Source organism: Pimephales promelas, chromosome 4 (genome assembly GCF_988280905.1).
Source record: "Pimephales promelas chromosome 4, fPimPro1.hap1.1, whole genome shotgun sequence".
NCBI lineage: Eukaryota > Metazoa > Chordata > Actinopteri > Cypriniformes > Leuciscidae > Pimephales > Pimephales promelas.
Genome location: NC_142772.1, coordinates 48643199 through 48668271, shown reverse-complemented (window position 1 = coordinate 48668271; position 25073 = coordinate 48643199). Strand labels below are relative to the sequence as shown.

Sequence of the window (25073 nt, the reverse complement as noted above, 5' to 3'; positions counted from 1 at the left end):
GAGCAAGGCGACCATTTGAGCTTATAAAACTTAAACTTTGTTCTTTATTTTTTTTAAACAGCCGCTTGTTTCGCTAGATAAGACCCTTATTCGTCGTCTGGTGTCGTTTAAAGCCCTTTGAAGCTGCACTGAAACTCTCATTTGGACCTTGAACTGTTTAGACCCCATTGAAGTCCATTATATAGAGAAAATCCTGGAATGTTTTCATCAAAAACCTTCATTTCTTTTCGACTGAAGAAAGAAAGACATGGACATCTTGGATGACATGGGGGTGAGTAAATTATCAGCAAGTTTTTTTTTAAAGTGAACTATTCCTTTAATGAATATTAGTGATTAGATCACTCGTTTAATCGAGTAGACGAGTGTAAAGAAAGCCAGCTTCACCCAAGTGAATTGTAAACTAAAGCACAACTGTTGGCACTAAAGTGTGTGTCATGCTGGATTATCAGACAGGAGACGGCACGGGACGGCACAGAACGGGAGGGGATCATCTGACCACTACACAAACCACTGTGCATTCATTACTCTAATAATATTCAACATCATGTTTCCTCTGATGATGTGAACAGGAAATGACTCATGAAACGGTGGCTAGAAGAGCACAGTCATGTTTTTATTTTTTTTAGATAATCATTATTATCATCATTATGTTTCTTTTGTGCAACCGCTACATGACTCACATTTAAGATACCAGTAGACGAGGAAAAAAAAGAAAGAAAACAGAAATCATTAGAATAGGCCATGTTCAATGAGTGAATCCCATACAGAAAGATCCCGAAGAGGGAAAATAAAACAAAAACACACTGATATAACAGCAAATCTTAAATATCTCATTCAACATTAATCCTTTCACAATGTAATCACAATTTACCGTGACAAAATGGCGTAAATGGTGCTTTTTTATTTTTTTTTCCTTTATTAAAACCCAAATACAAGAATCGCATGTCACTATAGCAACATTAATTTATGGTTAACACGCACTGTTTTGGTATAGCGTACATCAGCGAGGAAAAAACATAGAAAGAAATCATAACATATTGAAACAATTCAATATAAAGTAATAAATAGAAAATAATCAGATTCAATTCTTGTCCATATGAATACATAACATCTACAATTTTTAAAGTTAATAAAGTCGAGCTATGGTATATAAATACATCACCAGCATGCACAATATTGTATTATGGAGAATATTGGAGCTGTAATCGTCAGAAACAGTATAGGCAAGTGCGTTTCGTTAGAATTAAAAACTCTTGCCAAAATCAATGAACAGAATAACGAAAAAACAAACAAAAAATATAGTCTATGGTACCAGTGATTAAACTGAGCGCATCAAACCAAGAGATTAGTGATTAGCATTGCTTTCAAACGGGCGTTTTCGATCTGCAAAGCATTGGGATTATGTTATTTTTTATTTGATTATTTTAAGCTCTAGTGCATTAAATTAAACGTCGTTATTCTCGTTTTTGATAACCAAGAAATATAACGATTTCAATCGTGATTAGGGTTGGGTATCGAGAATCGAGTATCGATTGGAACCGGGACTAACTTTTCGTTTTTCCCGGAATCGTTCAAAAGTTAAAATTTCAATTCCTACTTTCGATATTCACAGTCCGCCGAGCGGAAGAAGAAACCGCTGAACAACACCAACGAAGAAGCGTCTGCATAACCGCGCGAGTCGAACATGAGTAGCTTACGTCGGTGGTCCAAAGTGTGGATTCACTTTTCTAAAAATTAACGAAATCTCTGCAAAATGCTAAATTTGTGACAAGTATTTGTGACAGAAGGAGTATTTTCTTCAGAAAGGATTATTTCCTTCAGAAAGGCCGTTGGTTAGCAAGGTTAGCTAAACTTTTTTGACCCTGCCTCTTAAAAGAATCGGAATCGAGAATCGTTAGGAACCGGAATCGAAACAAGGAATCGGAATCGTTCAAATTCAAACGATACCCAACCCTAATCGTGATAAGGCAAAGTAACTGGGGAAATCAATCAGATTTTTTTTATTTTTTTTTTAACAATACAGTAGTTCAGATGTGAGATGCATACTAACGATGTGTATCATAAATGGCACAGTTCAACGTAAACGACTTTAGTGGGTGCAATTCAGAATCCCAATAAAAGCTAAAAACACGCCCAGTGCAGCCCGTTTGCAAATCCCTACTTTTGCGAGGCGATAGCCTATAACATTCAAGTTTTCGCGTTTTTCTTTTTCCTTAAGCCCATTCTCAATGCTTTGAAGTACTTCTCACTCACGATGTAAATTAATATAAGCAGCTCCGCTTCGTATTTCACTGCAATAACAGCCCGTGTTTGGGTTCATCGTAACTCTTCAGACTCGACGCACCGAAGCCGTTGTTCAGGTAAACGCCACGAAGAATTCCCTTTTAAACTAAATTGTACGTCTTATTATTATTATTATTAACGTTTTTTTTTTTTTTTTTTTGAGGCATACCAATCTTTTTAACTAGCATATTTCTCTAAATCGTAATTTAGCGGGAAATAAAGAAACCAGTTCCACCATGCCTCCATTTTGTGTGTTTTTTTTGTTTTGTTTTGTTTTTCTGTATAGTGTGAGCTCGCGTGTTTTACGTTATGGCCGAGAGGAAAAGGGTCTCAAAAGATCTTCTCTTTTCTTCAGTGTTTAATTGTTGGCTTCGCCCGCCTCGTCGTCTTGTTGATCGCTCGTCCAGAGCGTCAGGTTGTCCCGCAGGAGTTGCATGATGAGGGTCGAGTCTTTGTAGGAGTCCTCGTTCAGGGTGTCTAACTCGGCGATGGCGTCGTCGAACGCCGTTTTGGCGAGATGGCAGGCTTGCTCGGGTGCGTTCTGGATCTCGTAGTAGAACACAGAGTAATTGAGCGCCAAACCCAGGCGGATGGGGTGTGTGGGCTGCATGTGCTCTTTGCTGATCTCGTGGGCTTCGCTGTAGGATTTCTCCGAAGACTCCACCACTCCTGCTTTCTTCTCGCCGGTGGCCACCTCCGCCAGATAGCGGTAGTAATCGCCCTTCATCTTCAGGTAAAACACTTTGCTCTCGTGCTGGACGTCTCCGCAGTTCTTGATCAGGAAGTTATCGAGGAGGTTGAGCACGTCTTGGCACACGGTCTCCAGCTCCTTCTCGATCTTCTCGCGGTAGGCGCGAACCATCTCGATCTTCTTCTCGTTGCCATCCGCCGAGGTCTTCTGCTCGATGCTGGAGATCACGCGCCAGGACGAACGCCGAGCGCCGACCACGTTCTTGTAGGCCACGGACAGCAGGTTCCTCTCCTCGTTGGAAAGGGCCTCGTTCAGCTCCGTTACCTTGAAGATGGAGAGGAGGTGAAGTTATTTAACCATTCAAGCGGCCAAATTACATTTACAGTCAAACCGACATTTATTCAACTTTACAGTTTATTAGTTAAAGGAGTAGTTTACTTAAAAAAAACTTTTGCTGATAATTTACTCGCCCTCATGTCATCCAAGATGTCCGTGTCTTTCTTTCTTCAGTCGAAAAGAAATGAAGGTTTTTGATGAAAACATTCCAGCATTTTTCTCCATATAATGGACTTCAACGGGGACCAAAAGCTTCAAGGTCCAAATGAGAGTTTCAGTGCAAACTGCAAACTGTTCAAAGGGCTTTAAACGATTCCAGGCAATGAATAAGGGTCTTATCAAGCGAAACGATCGCTCATTTAATAAATAAATAACAAAGTTTAAGTTTTATAAGCTCAAATGCTCGCCTTGCTCTGTTCTCGTGACTCTCCTGTTCGAACTCGTTCATCAAAATGAACGAATATTTTCCCGAGTTAACTCGTTCATTTCGTTCGTTGAATGAACCAAATGACACGAAAAACGATTTGTTAATTTTGATGAACGAGTTCGCACAGGAGAATCACGAACGCGCATCACAGAACACAGCAAGGCGAGCATTTGAGCTTATAAAACTTAAACTTTGTTATTTATCTTTTAAATGAGCGATCGTTTCGCTTGATAAGACCCTTATTCATCGTCTGGAATCGCTTAAAGCCCTTTGAACAGTTCGCAGTTTGCACTGAAACTCTCATTTGGACCTTGAACCGTTTGGTTCCCATTGAAGTCCATTATATGGAGAAAAATCCTGGAATATTTTCATCAAAAACCTTCATTTCTTTTCGACTTAAGAAAGAATGACATGCTCTTTGAGGTGGTGACCATAGACCTCCATTATATGACTGACATACGAGAATGGTTTGAGCTAAAAATATCAAAATTGAAAATACTGCTGAAACAAAGACACCTACATCTTGGATTCCCTTGAGGTGAGATAAAACATATCAAAAATGAATTTCAAAGTGAACTATCCCTTTAACTACACAATTAGACAATACCAGTTTAGCTCGAACAATTATCTAGCAAAGCTTAATGTTATTCAGTGTGTGTGTGTGTGTGTGTAAAAAGAGCATTAGCAATTACAGAAAACACACTTGATCAGCTCAAAGCGAAGGAATGATTTTTGCTCCCGAATGTTCATAAATGTCACTGGTAGTCGCTGTATGAAGAATATTTGGGTGTATTATGTCACAGTTTTCTTTATTTTGCTCTCCTCACTTACATAAATAAACTATAGTGTCCTGCACACACTAGTAAACAAATATCAAAAATTATATCTGGTGTGTGAATAATTTTTGGTTTGACTACACCACCGGTCTCTTTTGCTCACCGAGGCTGCATTGAACAAAAATGAACAGAAAAGTGTGCAATATTATTACCATTTAAATTAACTGGTTTTTAATTTAATATATATTTACAGTGCAATTTTATTAATTTAATTTTACAGTTCCTGGAGTATTCCTTACTCCAGTCTTCAGTGTCACATGATCCTTCAGAAATCACTCTGATGAGGATTTGATGCTCAAGAAACATTTATGATTATTATGAGTGTTGAAAAGTGTTTCATTGATGCTTAATATTTTTGTGGAAACTGTGGAACAATAGGGGTAACTCAAAGTAAAGGTTTGGGGTATGATAAAAAAAGAGAAAATAATACTTTTAAATTGATCAAAAGTAACAGTAAAGACAGTAATTTGTTACAAAATATTTCTATTTCAAACTAATGCTCTTTTCATCAACAAAAAATATTAAGCAGCAAAATATTGATGTTAATAACGAGAACCATTATTAATATTTGAGCACTAGTAATAATTGATAATGCCAAATCATTATATTAGAGTGATTTCTGAAGGATCAGACACTGAAGACTGGAGTAATGACGCTGAAAATACACAGGAATAAATTACACTTTACTATATATTCACATAGAAAACATTTATTTTTAATTGTAATATTTCACAGCATCACTGAACGACTTATTCCAAACTTCTGACCAGTATTGTACTTTTATGCATTTGGCAGAGCCTTAGTAACTAGCATTGCATTCATTTGATCAATTCATGCATAACCCACTTTCCTTTTTTTAGAATTATTTCTATTATTCTAAATATCAATTGTATTCACTATTCTCTAATTTGTCCAATGGCTTTAAATTGAGGTGCAAAGTGTGAACATATTTTCTTTATGGTCTTGTACTCCTCTTGGAAAACCTGTGGTATTGCAGAATGCATTTTGATGACGTCCGCTTTAAACATTGCTGGCGAAACTAAAAGCACACTAACCAAACGTTTACACCTTATTAAGCGGCAGCTGTTTATGCGGCATTAGGGCATCGGTGTCACTCATAATCCCGCTTCATTTGCATCATGAAAACCGTCTTTATACACTCATCTGTGTCCATTAAATCGGAATTAGTGCTGGGCAACGATTAATCATGATTAATCGCATCCAAAATAAAAGTGTGTTTACATAATATATGCATGTGTAGTGTTTATAATAATACACACATATGCATGTATATATTTAAGAAAAATGGGTTATTTATATCTAAAATATTAATATTTATATATATATATATGCAAATATTTCTTAAATATATACATGCATATGTATTTATATATACAAAATAATTATACACAGTACACACACATACTGTATATTAAGTAATATATGCATGTGTACTGTTTATAATTATTTTGTATATGTAAATACACATATATACATGTATATATTTAAGAAAAATGGGTTATTTATATATAATATATATATATATATATATATACACATGCAAATATTTCTTAAATATATACATGCATATGTATTTATATATACAAAATAATTCTACACAGTACACACACATACTGTATATTATGTAAACACTTTTATCATTTCTCAGGGCTAATATGAACAGTTTAAGGAAATGTACAGAATTACGGCAGAAAGGGTTGTGTTGTAAATGTTAGTTCACAATGTCCTTTTGTGAGTCATGAACAGTTCAAGTAAGCTTCAACGTGATGATTTGCCAGATGTCTATTTATGGACATGGCATCTTCATTGTTCGTTTTCACCATGTGTAGTAATTCTATTCATAGAAGCCTGGCAGAGTTTCAATCGAACGGCATGCCACTTGCTTTTGTATAAAAACATCGCAACGCTGAATTCCTGTTTGTCGTTTACAGAGCAACATAGTGAAAAGTCAGCCTACACATTCTTTACAAAACATTATCCGAACGAACGCATGGCAGGGATGCTGTGATTTAACAGCCTGACGGTGGGCGGATGAGCTGGAGACTACAGAAAGATCACACAACCACAAAAACACACAACCACACTGCATTCAATGCATCCTTCTGAAATGTAATGCATGGCAATTCAAATTCAACAACCCAGAACACCTTAGCAACCGCCTAGGAACACCTTAGCAACAACCAAGCACACCTTAGCAACCCAGAACACCTTAGCAACCGCCTAGAAACACCTTATAAAAACCACCTAGGGACACCTTAGCAACAACTCAGAACACCTTAGCAACCGCCTAGAAACACAGGAACACCTTAGTAACAACCCAGAACACCTTAGCAACCGCCTAGGAACACATTAGCAACCACCAAGAACAACTTAGTAGCCGCCTAGGAACACCTTAGCAATAACCCAAAACACCTTAGCAACAACCAAGAATACCTTAGCAACCGTCTAGGAACACCTTAGCAACAACCCAAAAAACCTAAGCAACGACCTAGGAACACCTTAGCAACCACCAAGAACACATTAGCAACCGCCTAGGAACACCTTAGCAACAACCCAAAACACCTTAGCAACCACCAAGAACACCTTAGCAACCGCCTAGGAATTCCTTAGCAATAACCAAGTACACCTTAGCAACCCAGAACACCTTAGCAACTACCTAGGAACACCTTAGCAACAATCAAGAACACCTTAGCAACCACCTAGGGACACCTTAGCAACAACCCAGAACACCTTAGCAACCGCCTAGAAACACAGGAACACCTTAGTAACAACCCAGAACACCTTAGCAACCGCCTAGGAACACATTAGCAACCGCCTAGGAACACCTTAGCAACAACCAAGAACACCTTAGCAACTGTCTAGAAACACCTTAGCAACAACACAAAACACCTAAGCAACGACCTAGGAACACCTTAGCAACCACCAAGAACGCATTAGCAACCACCTAGGAACACCTTAGCAACAACCCAAAACACCTTAGCAACCACCAAGAACACCTTAGCAGCCGCCTAGGAACACCTTAGCAACAACCCAAAACACCTTAGCAACAACCCAGAACACCTTAACAACCGCCTAGGAACACCTTAGCAACAACCCAAAACACCTTAGCAACCACCAAGAACACCTTAGCAGCCGCCTAGGAACACCTTAGCAACAACCCAAAACACCTTAGCAACAACCAAGAATACCTTAGCAACTGTCTAGGAACACCTTAGCAACAACCCAAAACACCTAAGCAATGACCTAGGAACACCTTAGCAACCACCAAGAACACATTAGCAACTGCCTAGGAACACCTTAGCAACAACCCAAAACACCTTAGCAACCACCAAGAACACCTTAGCAACCGCCTAGGAATTCCTTAGCAACAACCAAGTGCACCTTAGCAACCCAGAACACCTTAGCAACTGCCTAGGAACACCTTAGCAACAATCAAGAGCACCTTAGCAACCACCTAGGGACACCTTAGCAACAACCCAGAACACCTTAGCAACCGCCTAGAAACACAGGCACTTCAAGAAACATTTCAAGCACAAAAGCCATTAAACAAGCCGAGTGTTGCCACTGCTGTTATGTTTGTGTACAGTACCATTTACAAACTGCCTTTAACCTCTTCCTCGCATAACATCCCATCCAGACAGCGGGGGGGAGTAAAGAGCCGTTTCCATAGAAACAGGGTAATCGTTTTTGTTTGGACGCAATCGACTATCTCTGCTGCTGCCGTGGCAACAGCAATGATGTCCACGTATCTTGCGTGTGTGTGTATGTGCATGTTTGTGTGTCTGTTACAGTATGCGTGTGTGAGTGTGTGGGTGGACGAGACATGCTGTTGTACGTGGATACATACACACTCATAATAAACTGTTAATCAAGCAGCGCATGTGTAGAGATCATCTTTGATCACCAAAATTACATATTTAAACATTTGTCCTTGAAAAACCTGTCTTCATGCTTTGAAATAGCTTGAATGTAACTCGACACCCTTTCCTCATTTAGTATGTGTGGTTATATGAATATGCAAATGAGCCCCGCCTCCACTCACTCAGAGATCCACTGGTTGGCGATCACACGCTGATCTGATTGGTTACAAGGTCGTTTGTGATGTCAGAAACACCAAACCGTGTTTTTGAGGCAGTTTTAAGTAGGAAATACTCAATGCGCACGTTTATGAAAAACATACCGTTATCATCTTCGTGTAAACTTAAATCTGTGAATTTGGGAGAAGTCATGTGCACATGTATCACTGATCTCATGAAGTAGCGTGTGTATGACACGCCAATTCGTATTTGCATTTTTGGCGTGCTATCAACACGCATAATCGCTTTTCAGCGTGTTTATGAACGCCGTTGACTTAACGTTATTACTGTATATATAAATATATGACTTACCTCAACCCCGTCACTGGGATTAATAACGTTTATGAGTGTTCCCCTACCATCCTAGGAAAAAAAAAGGTCGCTCCCCAGATGTAGATCTACGTTTTGCTTTGTTTCGCTCAGACTTTTGACGGCGTGTACTAGGGGTGTAACGGTACACAAAAATCACGGTTCGGTACGTACCTCGGTTTTAAAGTCACGGTTCGGTACGTTTTCGATACAGCAAAAAGAAAGAAATGCCAGAGAAATTACCTATTTGTTTAACCTGTTAACTGTCACCCCCCCTTTTTTGAATAGACATGAAAATGCACATTTCGAACTTAAATGGTTGTAATTCAAGAATGCTTTGGAATATAGACATATGATTGGTCTTGTTTTAAAGAAGACATTTGGCAGATTTTTGTAGAAGTGAAATAAATTAAGAAAGTGAAACAGAAAAAAAGTTATAGAAGTTTGAGTTTATGGAAATGTACAATGTAAAAATATTAATTATTCATATTTTACATAAAATATATATTTTCAAAACCTGGGCTACTCTAAAATGGCAGAAAGATCAAAGCCAAAAATCTGAACAAGTTGTGTTTCAAATTTTAGGTTGATATCTCAAAAAATTAGCTTTCAGTAAGATTTTGTTTGAGCGCAGTACCAAACTTTTTCACTAGGGCACAATCAGTCTCCATTACTGCCCATATAAGGTATAACTGATATAATCTGTATATCTGAATATAACTTTTCAGACCTTTTTTTTCTAAAATAATTGAATGGATTCTATCTTTTGAACTTTTGGCATGAAAACAAACTGAGGTATCTACCATTTTTTCATGATTTTTCATGTTTATTGCTATTTTAAAATAAAGGTCTGAACACGCCTTATGAGTATGAAAATATTCTTGTTTTATATTGATAAATTATGGCTCCTCTGTAATATATTTTGAAAATCAGTCACCAAATATGGAAACTAGAGATTGTAAGCTTTCAAATGATATATAGTTTGTCAATATTATTTAAGGTATTTACTAAGATATTATTGTTTTAAAAATATAGTTGTAAACGTCCCACCTGTGGGACGGTGACAGTTAAGTGGTTAAAGAAAAAAATATTTTTAAATAAGTGTGAGTTTTCCTAGATCTTGAAACTTTCAGGTTTATAAATGGGGGTCATCTTTGAAGGATGAACAAATAATGTTTTGGTCATCACACACTCAGAAAAAAAAGGTACAAAAGTTATCACTGGGGCTGTACCTTTTCAAAAGGTAAACTTTTGTCCATTTCATGAGCTAATAAGTACATTTAGGTGTTAATATGTACATTTTGGGTGTTAATATGTACATTTTAAGTGTCAATATGTACATTTAAGTGTTAATATGTACATTTTAGGTGCTAATATGTCCATTTCAGGAGGTAATATGTCAATTTCATGAGCTAATATGTCCATTTTAGGTGGTAATATGTACATTTGAGGTACTAATATGTACATTTTAAGTGTTAATATGTACATTTTAGGTGCTAATATGTCAATTTCATGAGCTAATATGTCCTTTTCAGGTGGTAATATGTCCATTTTAGGTGCTAATATGTACCACTAAGGTACCAATATGCAGCCTTTGGGTACAAAAGTGTACCTTTTGAAAAGGTACAGCCCCAGTGACAGCTTTTGTACCTTTTTTTCTGAGAGTGCATTAAAAATAACATTTAAATATATATTTATTTATATAATATTTGAATTTTGAAGTGCTGGAAAAAGATGTGTGAAGTACTTGAAAGCATTTCACCATTCCAGCCAAACTGGTTCCAGTTAGTGTTACTATATTAAATCCGTGGTGAATGTTGCTGGTCTGTGGATGAAAGTATTACTAGTTCATTCACGGCTCAATGTTTCTCCTGGTTTCCATGACAGCGCTGTTTGATCTAATAGAGATCTACGGTAAATAACGGAGAAATGTGAATGCTTCTCACTGACTAGATCTCGCAGCGATGTTATTACCTCAGTGGCGAATTCAAATGTTTTCTTTACCGGATCTCTTAGCGCGGTGTGTTAACAGTGTTGCTTGATCGAGATCGGCTCGCGCTGCACAGATGTTGCTGGTCCGAACTGATAAACGATCCGTGAAGCACATAACGAGTAGCGCAGTTTCGTTCTGCTAATGCTTGCCATTTGATGTTGCGCAACATTGTGTTGGCCACGTCAGCACGAATTTTGCCGGCAGGAAAAATTATCCAAGCAACCGTTCGGTTTGTATGCGTACCGAACCGGAAGCCTCGAACCGAAACGGTTCAATACGAATACATGTACCGTTACACCCCTAGCGTGTACAGTAGGGGTTTCATCAACTAGTCGACTAGTCGACTGTCACAACCACTAGTTGGCGCTGTTGGCCTTAGTCGACTAGTCGGAAACAAAATGATGACATATATATAGATATATTTTTTTGTGAACTATCCCTTTAAATACAAGCGGCAGTACTATATACTATAAGCACTATAAGGCACACCTTCAATGACCTATTGTACAACATTTTTCAAACGTTTGACTGGGTTTGTGTTATGCATCCACTAGATGTGCTAAAGGGAATGCAGCGAGTGCGCGGCGTCGGAGGTGAGGCGTTTATTTAGTAAGCGTGAGCGCGCTGTGGCGGGCACGTAACTTGCATTCGCCTGACAGCAGTGTCTGTTCATGTGTGTGTTAGAGAGAGCGCTCGTGAGCGGGAGACACACACACCTGATTTATACGAGGTTGAACTGGCCGTGTGACAAAGCGGGCATGGACACGAGCGCGAGCAATTGATCCATATATAATGCGCTCCGGATTATAAGGCTTGAGAAAAGGCCGGATTGAGAAAATTAAAGGCTTTTAAGTGCGCTTTATAGTGCGGAAAATACGAGTATTACTATCGCTTTTAGACCAGCACGCGACGTGTTTAATATAGACGCATATTAGCCTACACCAGATTTTCTCTCAAATGTTTGCTTTCACTTTAGACATAGTCATTTCTGTTTATGTAAACATTGTATGTATTTAACAGTATTAGCATAATAAGACTCGAAAGATAACTTAGTCCAGTATTCAGGCGCTGTTTGACAGGCGCCTGTGAGCGTCGGGGATATGCCGCGCGCTCAGGAAAGCGCACGTTAGAACAGCGCGTGAATTAAATGTTATTTATGCAAATAATGAACTTTTGTGAATTGCAGTGTACCGTACCTATTCCTTAACGTGTGATGTGTAGGCTACGTCGCGTTGTACAGTTGAGACAGAGGCGCCAGAACTGATAGAATGCAAACACGATACTACCATATTTCTTCAAAAGCAGATCGTGGAGACATTTACTATTCGTGATGTCGCACACCCCTAGAATAAACCATTTAATGACTAGTCGACTAGTCGTCGACTGTTATGCAAAACTAGTCGACTAGCAAAAATCAGTAGTTGTGAAACCCCTAGTGTACAGACACGCGGAATCACTCGGACATTAATGGCGTATTGCAAAACAATTTATCAGAACAAGTTAAAGGCACACTATGCAGGAATTCCGTTTTTGTCAAACAGCGACCCCTGGAGTCGCTGTGGAGTACTTGTAACGTGTTACATAGTATACAATAGTACATTGTGTTTAATTAGTTGTTTAATGACATCAAATATGTTGTTAGTGGTGATTGTTTACTGGTGGTTGTATATCAAGCAGGGACTCGTTTTTTGTGCATTAGGTTTTGTGTAACAAATATAGAGAGTCTCGCCGCAACGGATTGAAGCGTGCGTCCGTGTGAAGGCTGTGCAAGTCACAACAGAACACTGTATCCGCGCCACCGATCGCAGCGGCAACGAGCACTTTGGTCACTTAATTTCAAAAACACATTTCAGATCGCCTCTTATTTAACAAACGAACAAAACGAATGCTCGGGGGGCCGAGATGACCACCATTCAACCAGTAAGAAGTCATATAACCATTCCAATAACTCCGAAGCTGTTCAGTTCAGCTAAAAAAAACCTTATAGTTCCCCTTTAAATATGGTCGGAAAAATCTGTAGTGAGGTCTGGAAAAGTATGGAATTTTGAAATGGAAATTGTGTAGAAACCCTGTCACGCAATTCTGACTTTATATCAATCAATTCTGACTTTATATCAATCAATTCTGACTTTATAACACACAATTATGACTTTATTTCACGCAATTCTGACTATATCAATCAATTCTGACTTTATATCTCGCAATTACGACTTTATTTCACGCAATTCTGACTTTATATCAATCAATTCTGACTTTATATCTCGCAATTCTGACTTTATATCACGCAATTCTGACTTTATATCTTGCAATTATAACTTTATTTCACGCAATTGCAACTTTATATCAATCAATTCTGACTTTATATCAATCAATTCTGACTTTATTAAATGCAATTACGACTTTACAACATGCAATTGCGACTTTTTATCAATCAATTCTGACTTTATATCTCGCAATTACGACTTTTTTTCACGCAATTCTGACTTTACAAACAAGCAATTGCAACTTTATATCAATCAATTCTGACTTTATATCTCGGAATTATGACTTTATTTCTCGAAATTATGACTTTACATCAATCAATTCTGACTTTCACGCAATTCTGACTTTATTTCACGCAATTGCGACTTTATATCAATCAATTCTGACTTTATATCTCGCAATTCTGACTTTATTTCTCGCAATTCTGACTTTATATTAATCAATTCTGACTTTTTTATCTCGCAATTACGACTTTATTTCACGCAATTCTGACTTTACAAACATGCAATTGCAACTTTATATCAGTCAATTCTGACTTTATTTCTCGCATTTCTGACTTTATATCAATCAATTCTGACTTTATATCTCGGAATTATGACTATTTCTCGCAATTCTGACTTTCTATCAATCAATTCTGACTTTATATCTCGGAATTATGACTATTTCTCGCAATTCTGACTTTCTATCAATCAATTCTGACTTTCACGCAATTCTGACTTTATATCTCGCAATTACAACTTTATTTCACGCAATTGCGACTTTATATCAATCAATTCTGACTTTATATCTCGCAATTCTGACTTTATTAAATGCAATTTCGACTTTACAACATGCAATTGCGACTTTATATCAATCAATTCTGACTTTATATCTCGCAATTACAACTTTATTTCACACAATTCTGACTTTATAACACGCAATTCAGAGAAATGTAAACTCGCAATTGTGAGGAAAAAAGTCATTATTTTCCTGTGGCGGACACAAGCTTCCATTGAAAGCGGAGCAGAAAGCAGAAGAAGAACGCATGGATGCTGGATAGGGGGCGATGCGGAATTCTGCTCAAAGTAGCTCATTGTATTATATAACCATAGAGTGATTGCAGATGTTTTTATGTTTTTGCAGCTGCAGCAGGCTTCTTAAAATAAACCGCATAAAAGCTTTATGACAGTACTGTTATAAAAAAAACATGAGTTGCTTGAAGCCACATCTATGGTAATGCCCGATGAAAGACGGTGGATCACATGCACATGCATGACGGATCATTCACAGTGTAAGCACACACAACTTGCACAATCCTTTAAAACATTACTTTCCCTCATTAAAGGCAGACGAAACAGAAACTTCCCACTCGTAAATATTCAAATGAGAGAAGCTCAATATGGAGAATAGTTTGCCTAATGCCAGGTTCAGGTTCGCATTATCTTTTTGGACAAGCTTTTAATGAACAATTTGGCTTGGTGTTTATTAAATAAATACGGTATTTGTACAGCTGTTATTGTATTTGTTTTGATATTATTATGATTTTGTACTGTAAAGCACTTTGTGACCCCTCTTTGCCTGTGAAAGGTGCTATACAAATAAACTTTACGTATTTACTGTCAGATCATGCTGTTTTAACTCCAAAATTCATGTCTGAAACAAGTCAACACTTTTTTCCCAAGTGGAACACAAGTTTAATGACTAGGGCTGGGTATTGAGACAAATTTCACAATTCGATTCGATTTCGATTCACAAGTTTGCAATTTGATTCGATTCAATATTGATTACCTTGGATATCAGTTACAATAAATAGCAAATTTTCTCAAGGAAATCAAATCTCTTAACTAATGCTGTAAACTATGGGAGTCTAGTTGGGCTTCATTAGCCTAATATGAAGGTAATAATGAACTGTTTTGTAGCTATACAAACACTTAAATTACACTTTTATTTATTTTTATAATAAGAAGATTATATTGAATATAAACATTTAAATGGTGGCTGTCATAAAAACTTGCCAGATTTATTCAAATATGCATTAATTATTGAAGAACATTAAGATTATAATGCATATGTAATATGGTGTATATAATTAGCAAAATGCTCCTCTCTGGAGTTATTTTTTCTAGCTGACTAACGAGTTTATGTGGGTTTTCTGAGGTAAATATGAGGATACATTGATTACAAGCTGTTTAACTGACGGTTGAAACACTGATTGAGCGAATCAATGTGACATGATCCGGATTTGGATAAGTTGTCCTCTATCTTTAACACACTTTCAGATGCTCATTCATGTTTATTTGGCGCTGTGACTGGTATTATTAACCCGGAAGAGAGATCAGCGCTGCTGCTTCTCCAGAGCGATCTCACGCCACAGCAACAAAACGCTATTTATGTTTTTGAATTTCTAAAGAAAATGGACGTAATTTGAAAATTGAGACTTTGTTGCATATCAATAGTAACAAAAGACGATTATTGCGATTTTTTGGGATGCGCGCAGCCGCGATACAATGATCCCATTCATTCAAATGAAACAGGATGACTAATCGATTCTTGAGATTTAAGAATCGATATCGGTTCATAAAAATGAGAATCGATTAATATCGAGAAATCAATATTTATTACCCAGCCCTATTAATGACATGCGTTGAGGAGGTGGAACTAGCAACTTCCGAAAACAAGAACTTAAACGAGCAATGTTTGTCAGTTTTCCAAAGACGGTGTGCTGCCTCCCTTTTGACACAACATACAGTACCTCTTCCTCAACCCCAATTTTTACTACTTTTCAATAGCGATCAGTGAGCGATTAGTTTGCGCATTAATAATAACGGACTCTCGTCTCGTGGGGCTAATGTGCGACTCCTGTGTGTCACTGTAATCGTCTTTACAAATCGTAATGCATCAAAACTGTACTAGCCCAACACTGGTTCGAGTGTTTGATATCGAATGCATTCGCTTACGACACACTGACACACCGTACGAGATTAAGCGGCCAATTCTTGTGTTCTGACGGCCATTGTTGTTTACGAATCACCACGACATCCTACGCCAAACGAATCATGCTAAAATCATGCTGATATCATGAAGTCTGAACCCAGCATAGTTAAAATATTAAAGTTCCTTGTAGTCATTAATTTGATCACTTAAAACTCATTTTTGATCATCAAAGTTAGGAAAAAAAATGACTTGAATGTAACTCGACACCCTTGCCTCATTTAGTATGCACGGTTCTATGAATATTCAAACGAGCCCCGCCTCCACTCACTCTCAGCTGGTTTTCGATCACATGTTGATCTGATTGGTTACAAGGTCGATTGGTTTTATTATTTATATATACAAAATAATTATACACACTACATACAAATATATAATGTAAACACAAAATTTTATTTTGGATGCAATTAATCGCGATTAATCATTTCACAGCCCTAGATTATTGTGTATTTAGTTTGCAGCTCATCATCAGAAAGCTACGGAGGCGTATTGCATTCACTTGAAGAAGAAAAAATACTCTGTTTTTCTGAATTAACGAGTTAATTTTTCATGAGAAGAAAAAAATTTGCTCTGTTTTTCTGAATTAACGAGTTAATTTTTCATGAGAAAAAAATTTTGCTCTGTTTTTCTGAATTAACGGGTTAATTTTTCATGAGATTTTTTTTGCTCTGTTTTTCTGAATTAATGAGTTATTTTTTAATGAGAAAAAAAAATTGCTCTGTTTTTCTGAATTAATGAGTTAATTTTTCGTGAGAAAAAAAAGTTTTTGCTTTGTTGAAAAATAGAGCAAAAAAAATTCCATGAAAAATTAACTCGTTAATTCAGAAAAACAGAGCAAAATATTTTTTTTTCTCATGAAAAATTAACTCATTAATTCAGAAAAACAGAGCAAAAAAAATTTTCCATGAAAAATTAACTCGTTAATTCAGAAAAACAGAGCAAAAACTTTTTCTCATGAAAAATTAGCTCATTAATTCAGAAAAACAGAGCAAATTTGTTTTTCTCATGAAAAATTAACTCGTTAATTCAGAAAAACAGAGTAGATTTTTTTTTAGTTCAAGTGAATGCAATACGCCTCTGTAGAAAGCTGTCTGATTTTCCTGTTGGAGTTTATTAGGATCACAGCACACACACACACACACACACACACACCCCTGAGCTGCACTGGGAACAGAGCTTTCCGGTCAGCTGACGAGTAAATCAATACACATATCAATCCATCCTCCAGTGTGTGTGTGTGTGTGTGTGTGTGGTGCAGAGAAAGCTGCATGAATCCCTGTGAAGTGAACGGCACAACACAAGTACAGTTATGAATATTTCAGATTTGGGAGACTCCTGAGGGGGAACATGCCATTAATGGCCAGTCAGAATTATTTATTAGTTTAGAGACCACACAAAAGCGTTTCGAAAGATGTTGAGGAAACTAATCATTATATAATATCTGATATTCACCAATATGCCAAGCCCATTGTCTCCGAGCGAAAACTGAAAAGCATTACGTGAAGCGCAGTAATGGCAGACCGGTGTGTATCAGAAGCCCTGTGCAATACACCTCCTCATTTCCCCTCAGAAACACCGGCGGATGTGCAATTAGACAATGATGAGGCGTTTTCGGTAATGGACAGCATCCCGTCTTAGAGAGCAGAGGGAACGATGCACTTTCCTTTTCATTAAAGCGCCGCACGTTTACCAGCTCCGGCAAAAACTTGACATGATTTATGACTCAATAACCACGTTTTTAAAAACAAATGCTGTAGTGTGTTGGGTTACACTTTATTTTATGGTTACACGTACTTACCGTAGTAATAATTCCATGCAACTAACCCTCAACCAAACCCTAATCCTCATATAGTATGTATAGTTGCTTATGCATTATGAGGACGCCTTAAAATAAAGTATAACCCTTTTTTTAAGGTGGCATAGTTACATTGTACTTAAATAAGTACTGAGTAATATTAAGTACATGTACGAGTTACGGTTTGGTGGTTTATGGTTAGTTGCATGTAATTATGCATAATTGACTGTTATTACTATAGTAAGTAGAGCCCGGCCGATAAAGGATTTTGAAGGCCGATACCGATGCAAATATTTTTGGGTTTTAAAATCCGATATATCGGCCGATATTTTATTTATTTATTTTAAACTGGACATGATAGTCACAAATTTTGTCATGCTTATTTGAGTTAAGAGAACTGATGGGGACGTTCTTTTAATTGATATTCAAGCAATGTATATATCGTGACCAACTCAACGAGTGTTGCCAACAGGGACGGTGTAGAGCGCCCTCTGGTGGACAAACTATACAACGTTCAAGCGTGTTTTGTCCGTTTTTATTTTATTTTTGAAATATTCATTTATCGGCCATTATAACTGCCGATACCGATAGTTTGGGAAATGCCTAATATCGGTCTCCGGATATATCGGTCTGGCTCTAATAGTAAGTAGGCTACATGTAACTATGTCACCTTAAAATAAAGTGTAATTTTTAGATGTTATGAATATAGCGTGTATATTCCTCCTGTCAGATGACGTGTGCATGTGAAAGCTTGCTTACGCCACCCAATAAAACAAGTCACAATTGCTTATATCTTGCAATTCTGCAAAAAATAAAATAAAATAAAATTATTGAGTGGCGGAAACAAGCCTCCATGCGTTCTACACGGCTCTAGTCTGTTTTTTTTAAACATTTTTATGTCATAATAAATTACAGATTGTTAATTTCGTAGTAAATAGTAAAAACACATTGCATGCATATATGGAGGACTAGGACAAAATAAATCATTGTAATTTTTTAAATGATAAAACGTGAAAATGTATATCGTCCATTTAAAAAAGGATTTATTTCCATTCAATTATTAAATTGATGACCGATTTAATTGTATGTGTCGCTCCATATATATGACATTTTATGTAAAGATGTTTTCAAAACGACTCCGAAATGTTTTATTTTGATGACTTTCATTTTTGATCAGATGTCTCTCTAAGTGTTTTACAAACATGAATTAGGTGTGTGACCTCCAAAACTTCCACAGGAGATTGTGATTAAAACACTGGTTGAGTTTTTAAAAGCACAAATCTCAGGGTTATCTAGTTCTTCCTTGCAATACGATCCAATCAACTTTCAATGCAAACCTACGCCCTTGATGAAGAGAGAGAGAGAGAGAGAGAGAGAGAGAGAGAGAGAGAGAGAGAGAGATAGAGGTTGGCGGTAACTTGTACCCTATTGGATGGAGGCTGATGGATGGATGAAATGCTGCATTATGGGCACTGCACCTTGGCACACGTTGCGACACGCCTAGAGAGAGCGAACCTGCAAAGCTGGAGAATGTGAATGTGGGAAAACCAAATGCAATCAAATCTAAATCGATGGAGACGACAGTCAGAGCTTCTGAGACAATAGAGAGAAGCGTTGGGTCATTGCATCCTACACCAGTATCATACAACACTTATGAATCACAAACCTCTGGATGCATATGCTTTATCATTATGTGTCTGGATGTGTAAGCTAAACTGTAGTAATTGTGGCCATGCCTGTGCTGATCTGATGTCCAGTTCGGTCGCATCTGTGAAAGGCACCGCCCAGAAATCTGGATTCACACTCAACGCTGCATTATTATACTCTATTTTAATGAATGACAGCCAGGCGGTGACACACAATATTCCCGAATAAGCCTCGTCATGATTTCAGCAGGACTGTGACCTGTCAGTCGGGCCTTTAGACTGAGGAACGTGCGCGCGCTCCCTCGAATCGATTATGTCATCAATAAAAGAACGTTGAAAAGAATAAAGAAAGAACGTGCGCGCGCTCACTCGAATCGATTCTGGAAATCAGCGGAATGCGGCGAATGCATTAATATAGTCTATATCACTGGAAGACAGTTCACTTCGCGTGATTATAACTACGTGAATAGCCAGATTACAAATGAATCATGCATGTGCAGAATAATGCATAAGGTGCACTTACCGATTTCATGGCAGAAGCCATATCGTCATATCTCTCAGCCTGCTCGGACAGCCGGGCTTTCTGGACCAGCTGCTCGCGGTCGACCATGTTTAAATCGCGCTTGATTCGGGTGATATGGGTGTATTTAGTCAATATGCCGTGGGACGCGCGCGAGCTCCTCTTGCCGCTGCAGCTGCTCTCTCTCTCTCTCTCTCTTTCTCTCTCTCTCTCTCACACACACTCTCACTCACTCTGCTGCGCGTGCCGATGCAACACGCCCCTCCCCCTCCTCACGCTTTCACTGGATTGCGTCATCAGTTGTGAGGGGGTGACGTCAGGATCATGAGGGGTCTCGCGCGACACTGACTCGATCGAAAATTACTACAAAATCTCAAAGATATTGATGAATTGTGCGTATATAGGCTATTATTATTAGTCCCAGAATAATTAAAATAATGTTTTTTTATTTGTTTGTTTGTTTATTTATTTATTTATTTATATAGCGGAGTTTAATACATCTCACGTTGCCCAGAGTGCTAAAAACACACACAAAAAGCATTTGATTTTCTTCAAAGCATTTTGCATCGCCATTGAATTATACAAGTTTTTATGTAAATCTGTTATGATAATGTGTATACATGTACATGCACTGTTAAAGTTTCTACCGATATGTTTACTTTTTAATATTTTTAAAGAGACCAATAAAAAAATAACCAAATTATATTTAATCATATGTTTTTAAATTTGTTATTTTGTTTTTTTTATTTTGCGAGAGAGGGAAGTAACGCACACGGACAGAGCTTGACTGAAGCGAGTTTTGCTCTAGATAGATATATTATAGGATATCGCTCTGAAAGATCATCCCCGTCCGTAAACACCCTGAACGCCTGTGGTGTGAACCGATCCGCTGCTCTGTTTAAACTATAGAAAACGGTAAAATGGCACAGTTATGTCCCGCGGTCCGCCATTTAATATCGCAGCTTTAAGGGCTCTATCATCTCAATAATAAAAGGGTTGGTTATTTATTTCTTAAATTTGGTTATTAGAATATTGAGAGTTGCAGTGTTACTGGGGCTAATTATCATAAAGTTACTCCAGTGATTATTTTTCATGCTTGTTTTATTTCTTGAAGATATAAACTGAAGATATAAGTGATTAAGTCTTCTTGGTGATCTTCAGACACCTTCTTCTTGGCTACAGAATGGCTATTGGAGAAAAAAAACATGACAAAAGAACCAGAACCATCATAACTAATATTAAATAGTATACAACATATTCATTATAAATGTAGATGTTGATAAAACACAGATGACGAAACTTGCTGGAAGAATTAGTAATGTGCTGTTTTGTCTTAACATTTCAAGAAACAACTTTAGTCCACCTTTAAGAATATATAATAGATGTATAGCACTTTATTTATGGGCAGAAGAAAGGCAAACATTTAGTGGTCTTTTAATGATCTTTTTTTATTCACAAATCACTGGTCGGGAATTGCACAAATTCTAGACTGTAAAAAAAAAACGGTAAACTATCTGTGGTTGCCAGCATCATACCGTAACAATACGGTGTGTTACTGTTTTTTGTTTTTGTTAAATTAAAGGTTTATACTGTAGCTGACAATACGGTGTTTAGCTGTTCATTTTAAAAACAGTAACACACTGTATTGTTATGGTATGATGCTGGCAACCACAGCCAGTAGTTTACCGTTTTTTTACAGGATTATTTTTTACAGTCTTGAATAGTAATTAGTAATGTCTCCACAGTTCAGTGAATAATGCCTCCCAGTTAGTTTCAATCTGAGAGCGAATATTTAAATCTGGACTTAACATGCGCCTGATTCATTCGAAAGTCACCTGTCTTTGCTGTGTGTGTGTGTGCATGAGCATCGTCTTGTTGAACAATTTAAATACATCTCCTCATTTCTGGAAACAAGCCATTCTGCATCTATACTCTGAACCATTAAAGGAGTTTTTTATGGTAGAGATGCATTATTATATTTTTCAGCAGATTTTCGAAGACGCCGCTCTGGATCTCGTGTTTCATTATGATTCATCACGCTCATATTTAACCAAAAACTTGTTTTTCTGAGACAGCAATGGCTTTTTGGGTTGTGCATTTGATTAAATTGTGTTTACTTCCTGACCAATAATTTTTGGTTATTAAATTAAAAGCTTAGTGTTTTTTTTTTGCCCAGGAATGTGTATATATATATATATATATATATATATATATATATGTAGGGCTGAAATGTCAACTTTATATATATATATATTTATAAAGTTGAGATTTCAGCCCAATATTTTATGAACGTCTGTACAGTAAAAAGAAAAGAAAAAGTGACATCATAAACATTCGTCTTTTTTTCTTTCAGTTTAGGTTTACCACATGTTTATTAATATATTATATATAAAAATCTCAACATCATTTTTGGCCTAAATTTCTTTCCTATCTTAATATACTATCATGCAATTAGGCCAATGACATGGTTTAGTTTCCTCAATACAAATGCAATATTCCTTTTATCCCATTAATTTTCATTCTGTTAATCTACTCACAAATGATGGAACAGAGACACACAAAAAAAAGACAGAAAAAAATTGAAAACATTTTTTTTTTAGCATTGAAACCATTATTTTTCAATAACCAATCAAACCAATCAAAATGGACCTGAGAAATGTTTTTTGATTCCGATCAGACCAATTCAGACAAATATTTTTGAATAACGAATGATGTTTTGACATGAAGATTTTCAGATACACTTCTAGCATTCAGTTCCAATTTAAGTATCAGTTTTTGTACGGCATAATAAATGTGTTGAAAACTCCTAAAGAGAGGACTAAGGAGAGGTCTAAAACTTTGGTTTCCACTGTATATCAATAGCCTCAGCTTATTTATTCACCTATGTGTACACGCTCGTATAGTTTATAAAGTGCATAATTCGAATTTTCATTCATAATATTTATTACAGTTACAGTAGTAGCATAACTTATTTTTCATTGTTTCACACCCAAATAACTATTTCATCTTTAAAACCTATTCTTCAGGGTTGGCGTGAGGTGTTATGTACAAAATTTATACAAGTCCTGTAGTCGATGCTAGTCCTATCCCCTTCCTATTGGATCAGGCTGGTGGGCGTGGCTTGAGGTGGGCGGAGTCATTAGAGTGAACATGTGACGCTGGCGTCCTCTGAATGGTCACAGTTGTGGACGTTCCACGCTATGTGAGAGCACCGAATGAGAGTATCTTCTGCGCCAGTGCATTTCAGATTGTCCAGGTGGATTGTGCCACGGCCGGGACCAAAGTAGGCCTGTACCTGTGCGCTTCTAGGCAGCCCGCAGGCCATCTGCCTACACACCACCTTAGCATCCGGCAGATCCCAGGCGTCATCACACACGGTACCCCATTCCCCTCTCAGGTACATCTCCACACGACCCTCGCAGCGGTGCAGGCCTCCCACGAGCCTGATGGTAGCTTGAGGAGAGAAAGAGAGAGAGCTGCAGTTCATCGACTGGCCACTAGAGACCGGCTGCAGAAGAGAGTCGATCCCATAGACCCGCATGTTAAAATGCCCAACTTTACAGCAGAAGAAAACATGTTTACATTCTGGTGCAAAACGTGGTTTTGGTCTATAAAGCTAATTTTGCCCTTCAAAGTTTTCATAACTTAATTCGTTTAAATTATATTAAGCCTTAAAGTTCTGCATAATTAAGGGCGTGGCTATTTGAGTGACAGGTGGATTGCCGGCCGCTGATGTCACTACTTGCCGTTTGTCTGTTGTCTGTTAGCGTCACGTCACAGCAGCTAATCGTGACTCTTTGCCCATTTTCTGTTATCTGAGAATGGCTGGCTCCGCCCACTTTGGGCTTCAAAGATGTTTTTTAGAAACCATCGGGTGACATCAAGGACCATATTTGTTATAGTCTATGGCTTAAATTCTATTCAGTAAGTGGAAATAGAAAATAGAGGCTTGAAACTTTGAGGGATGGTAGTAGCCATCGAGGTAGTAGTCATGGTAGTAGTCACCGAGGCTCGGCCCAATTGACCAGACGATGGCGCTACAGAAAAAAAAAGTAGGAAACCGTTTTGGATTATTTGAAAAAACTACTTTTGCAAACTAGTCCGACTGGAATTAAAAAAGTTCAGTAAGATTTTCTGGAGTCTGATTGTCGATATTTATAGAAAAAAAGTACTAATTTCGATTCACGGTCGCGACAGGACGGCAAAACCTTCGTAGAGGGCAGGGCCTCTTTTACTAAAATGGTTTTTAAAAACTTTTAAAAAGGAATGAGATATTTTCACCAAACTCGGAACATGCATGTATGGGCGTAATCTGAGGTCACATTAACAAAATCTCTGTGATTAGCCACTTGGTGGCGCTATAACAGGAATAGCAGGAACTCGCAACCGTTATTCCAATTGACTTGAAAATTGGCATGCATTTTCTTTGCGTAAGATGCCACGTATCTCTATGAGGACATTTGCGTATCTCGAAAAACATGGCCGCAATCGGCCAATGAAGTTTGAGCACCTATTAGACAAGTTTAACCGAGGCCGATTAGCACAAAACTTAGTGGGCTAATGAGTTTTACCCCTCTTTAATCACGTTTACACACAATATGCATATCCTATATTAGGCCTCCTCATTCTGAACAACTTTGCTTCAAGAACCACTGCTGTCAATCAAATAAATCGTTAAATATTTGAAAAATATATATAAACAAAAACTAGAACTGCGAACTAGTTCTAGGTTTTTCGCTTAACCTCAATAAAACCACTGTAGTACAATTCTCTAGACTCTCTAGGTCAATAATTATAAATATATTTTTAATTTAACCTTTGGGATAGCTATAACAGGCTCCTTCAGAAAAGGGGCATAGCAAAATACACTCAAAAGCCTATAAATCCTAAACGAAAACTGAGCATTTC

General features: G+C 37.5%; 2 protein-coding genes across 2 annotated transcripts in view; both read right to left on the bottom strand.

Annotated features, from left to right (window-relative positions):
• Positions 1-592: 592 nt before the first annotated feature.
• Positions 593-20431, bottom strand: ywhag1 (3-monooxygenase/tryptophan 5-monooxygenase activation protein, gamma polypeptide 1). Its single transcript, XM_039661604.2, has 2 exons — positions 20169-20431; positions 593-3298 (listed from the first exon to the last, which is right to left on the bottom strand). Exons 1-2 carry the CDS (start codon positions 20253-20255, stop codon positions 2642-2644), a joined length of 744 nt encoding a protein of 247 aa, XP_039517538.1. The 5' UTR covers positions 20256-20431; the 3' UTR covers positions 593-2641.
• Positions 20432-22566: 2135 nt separating this feature from the next.
• The window catches only part of ssc4d (scavenger receptor cysteine rich family member with 4 domains), a 23089-nt gene continuing 20582 nt past the window's right edge, over positions 22567-25073 (bottom strand). Inside the window, exon 12 of the mRNA XM_039661468.2 lies at positions 22567-23618. Coding sequence (XP_039517402.2) covers positions 23305-23618 — 314 coding nt within the window. The 3' untranslated portion in view covers positions 22567-23304. The remainder of the gene's footprint in view (positions 23619-25073) is intronic.

Coding starts and splice junctions, on each gene's coding strand:
- ywhag1 (XM_039661604.2), bottom strand. CDS start 20,255: ATGGTCGACCGCGAGCAGCTGGTCCAGAAAGCCCGGCTGTCCGAGCAG. Junction 3,299..20,168: donor TGGCTTCTGCCATGAAATCG/GTAAGTGCACCT, acceptor TCCATCTTCAAG/GTAACGGAGCTGAACGAGGC.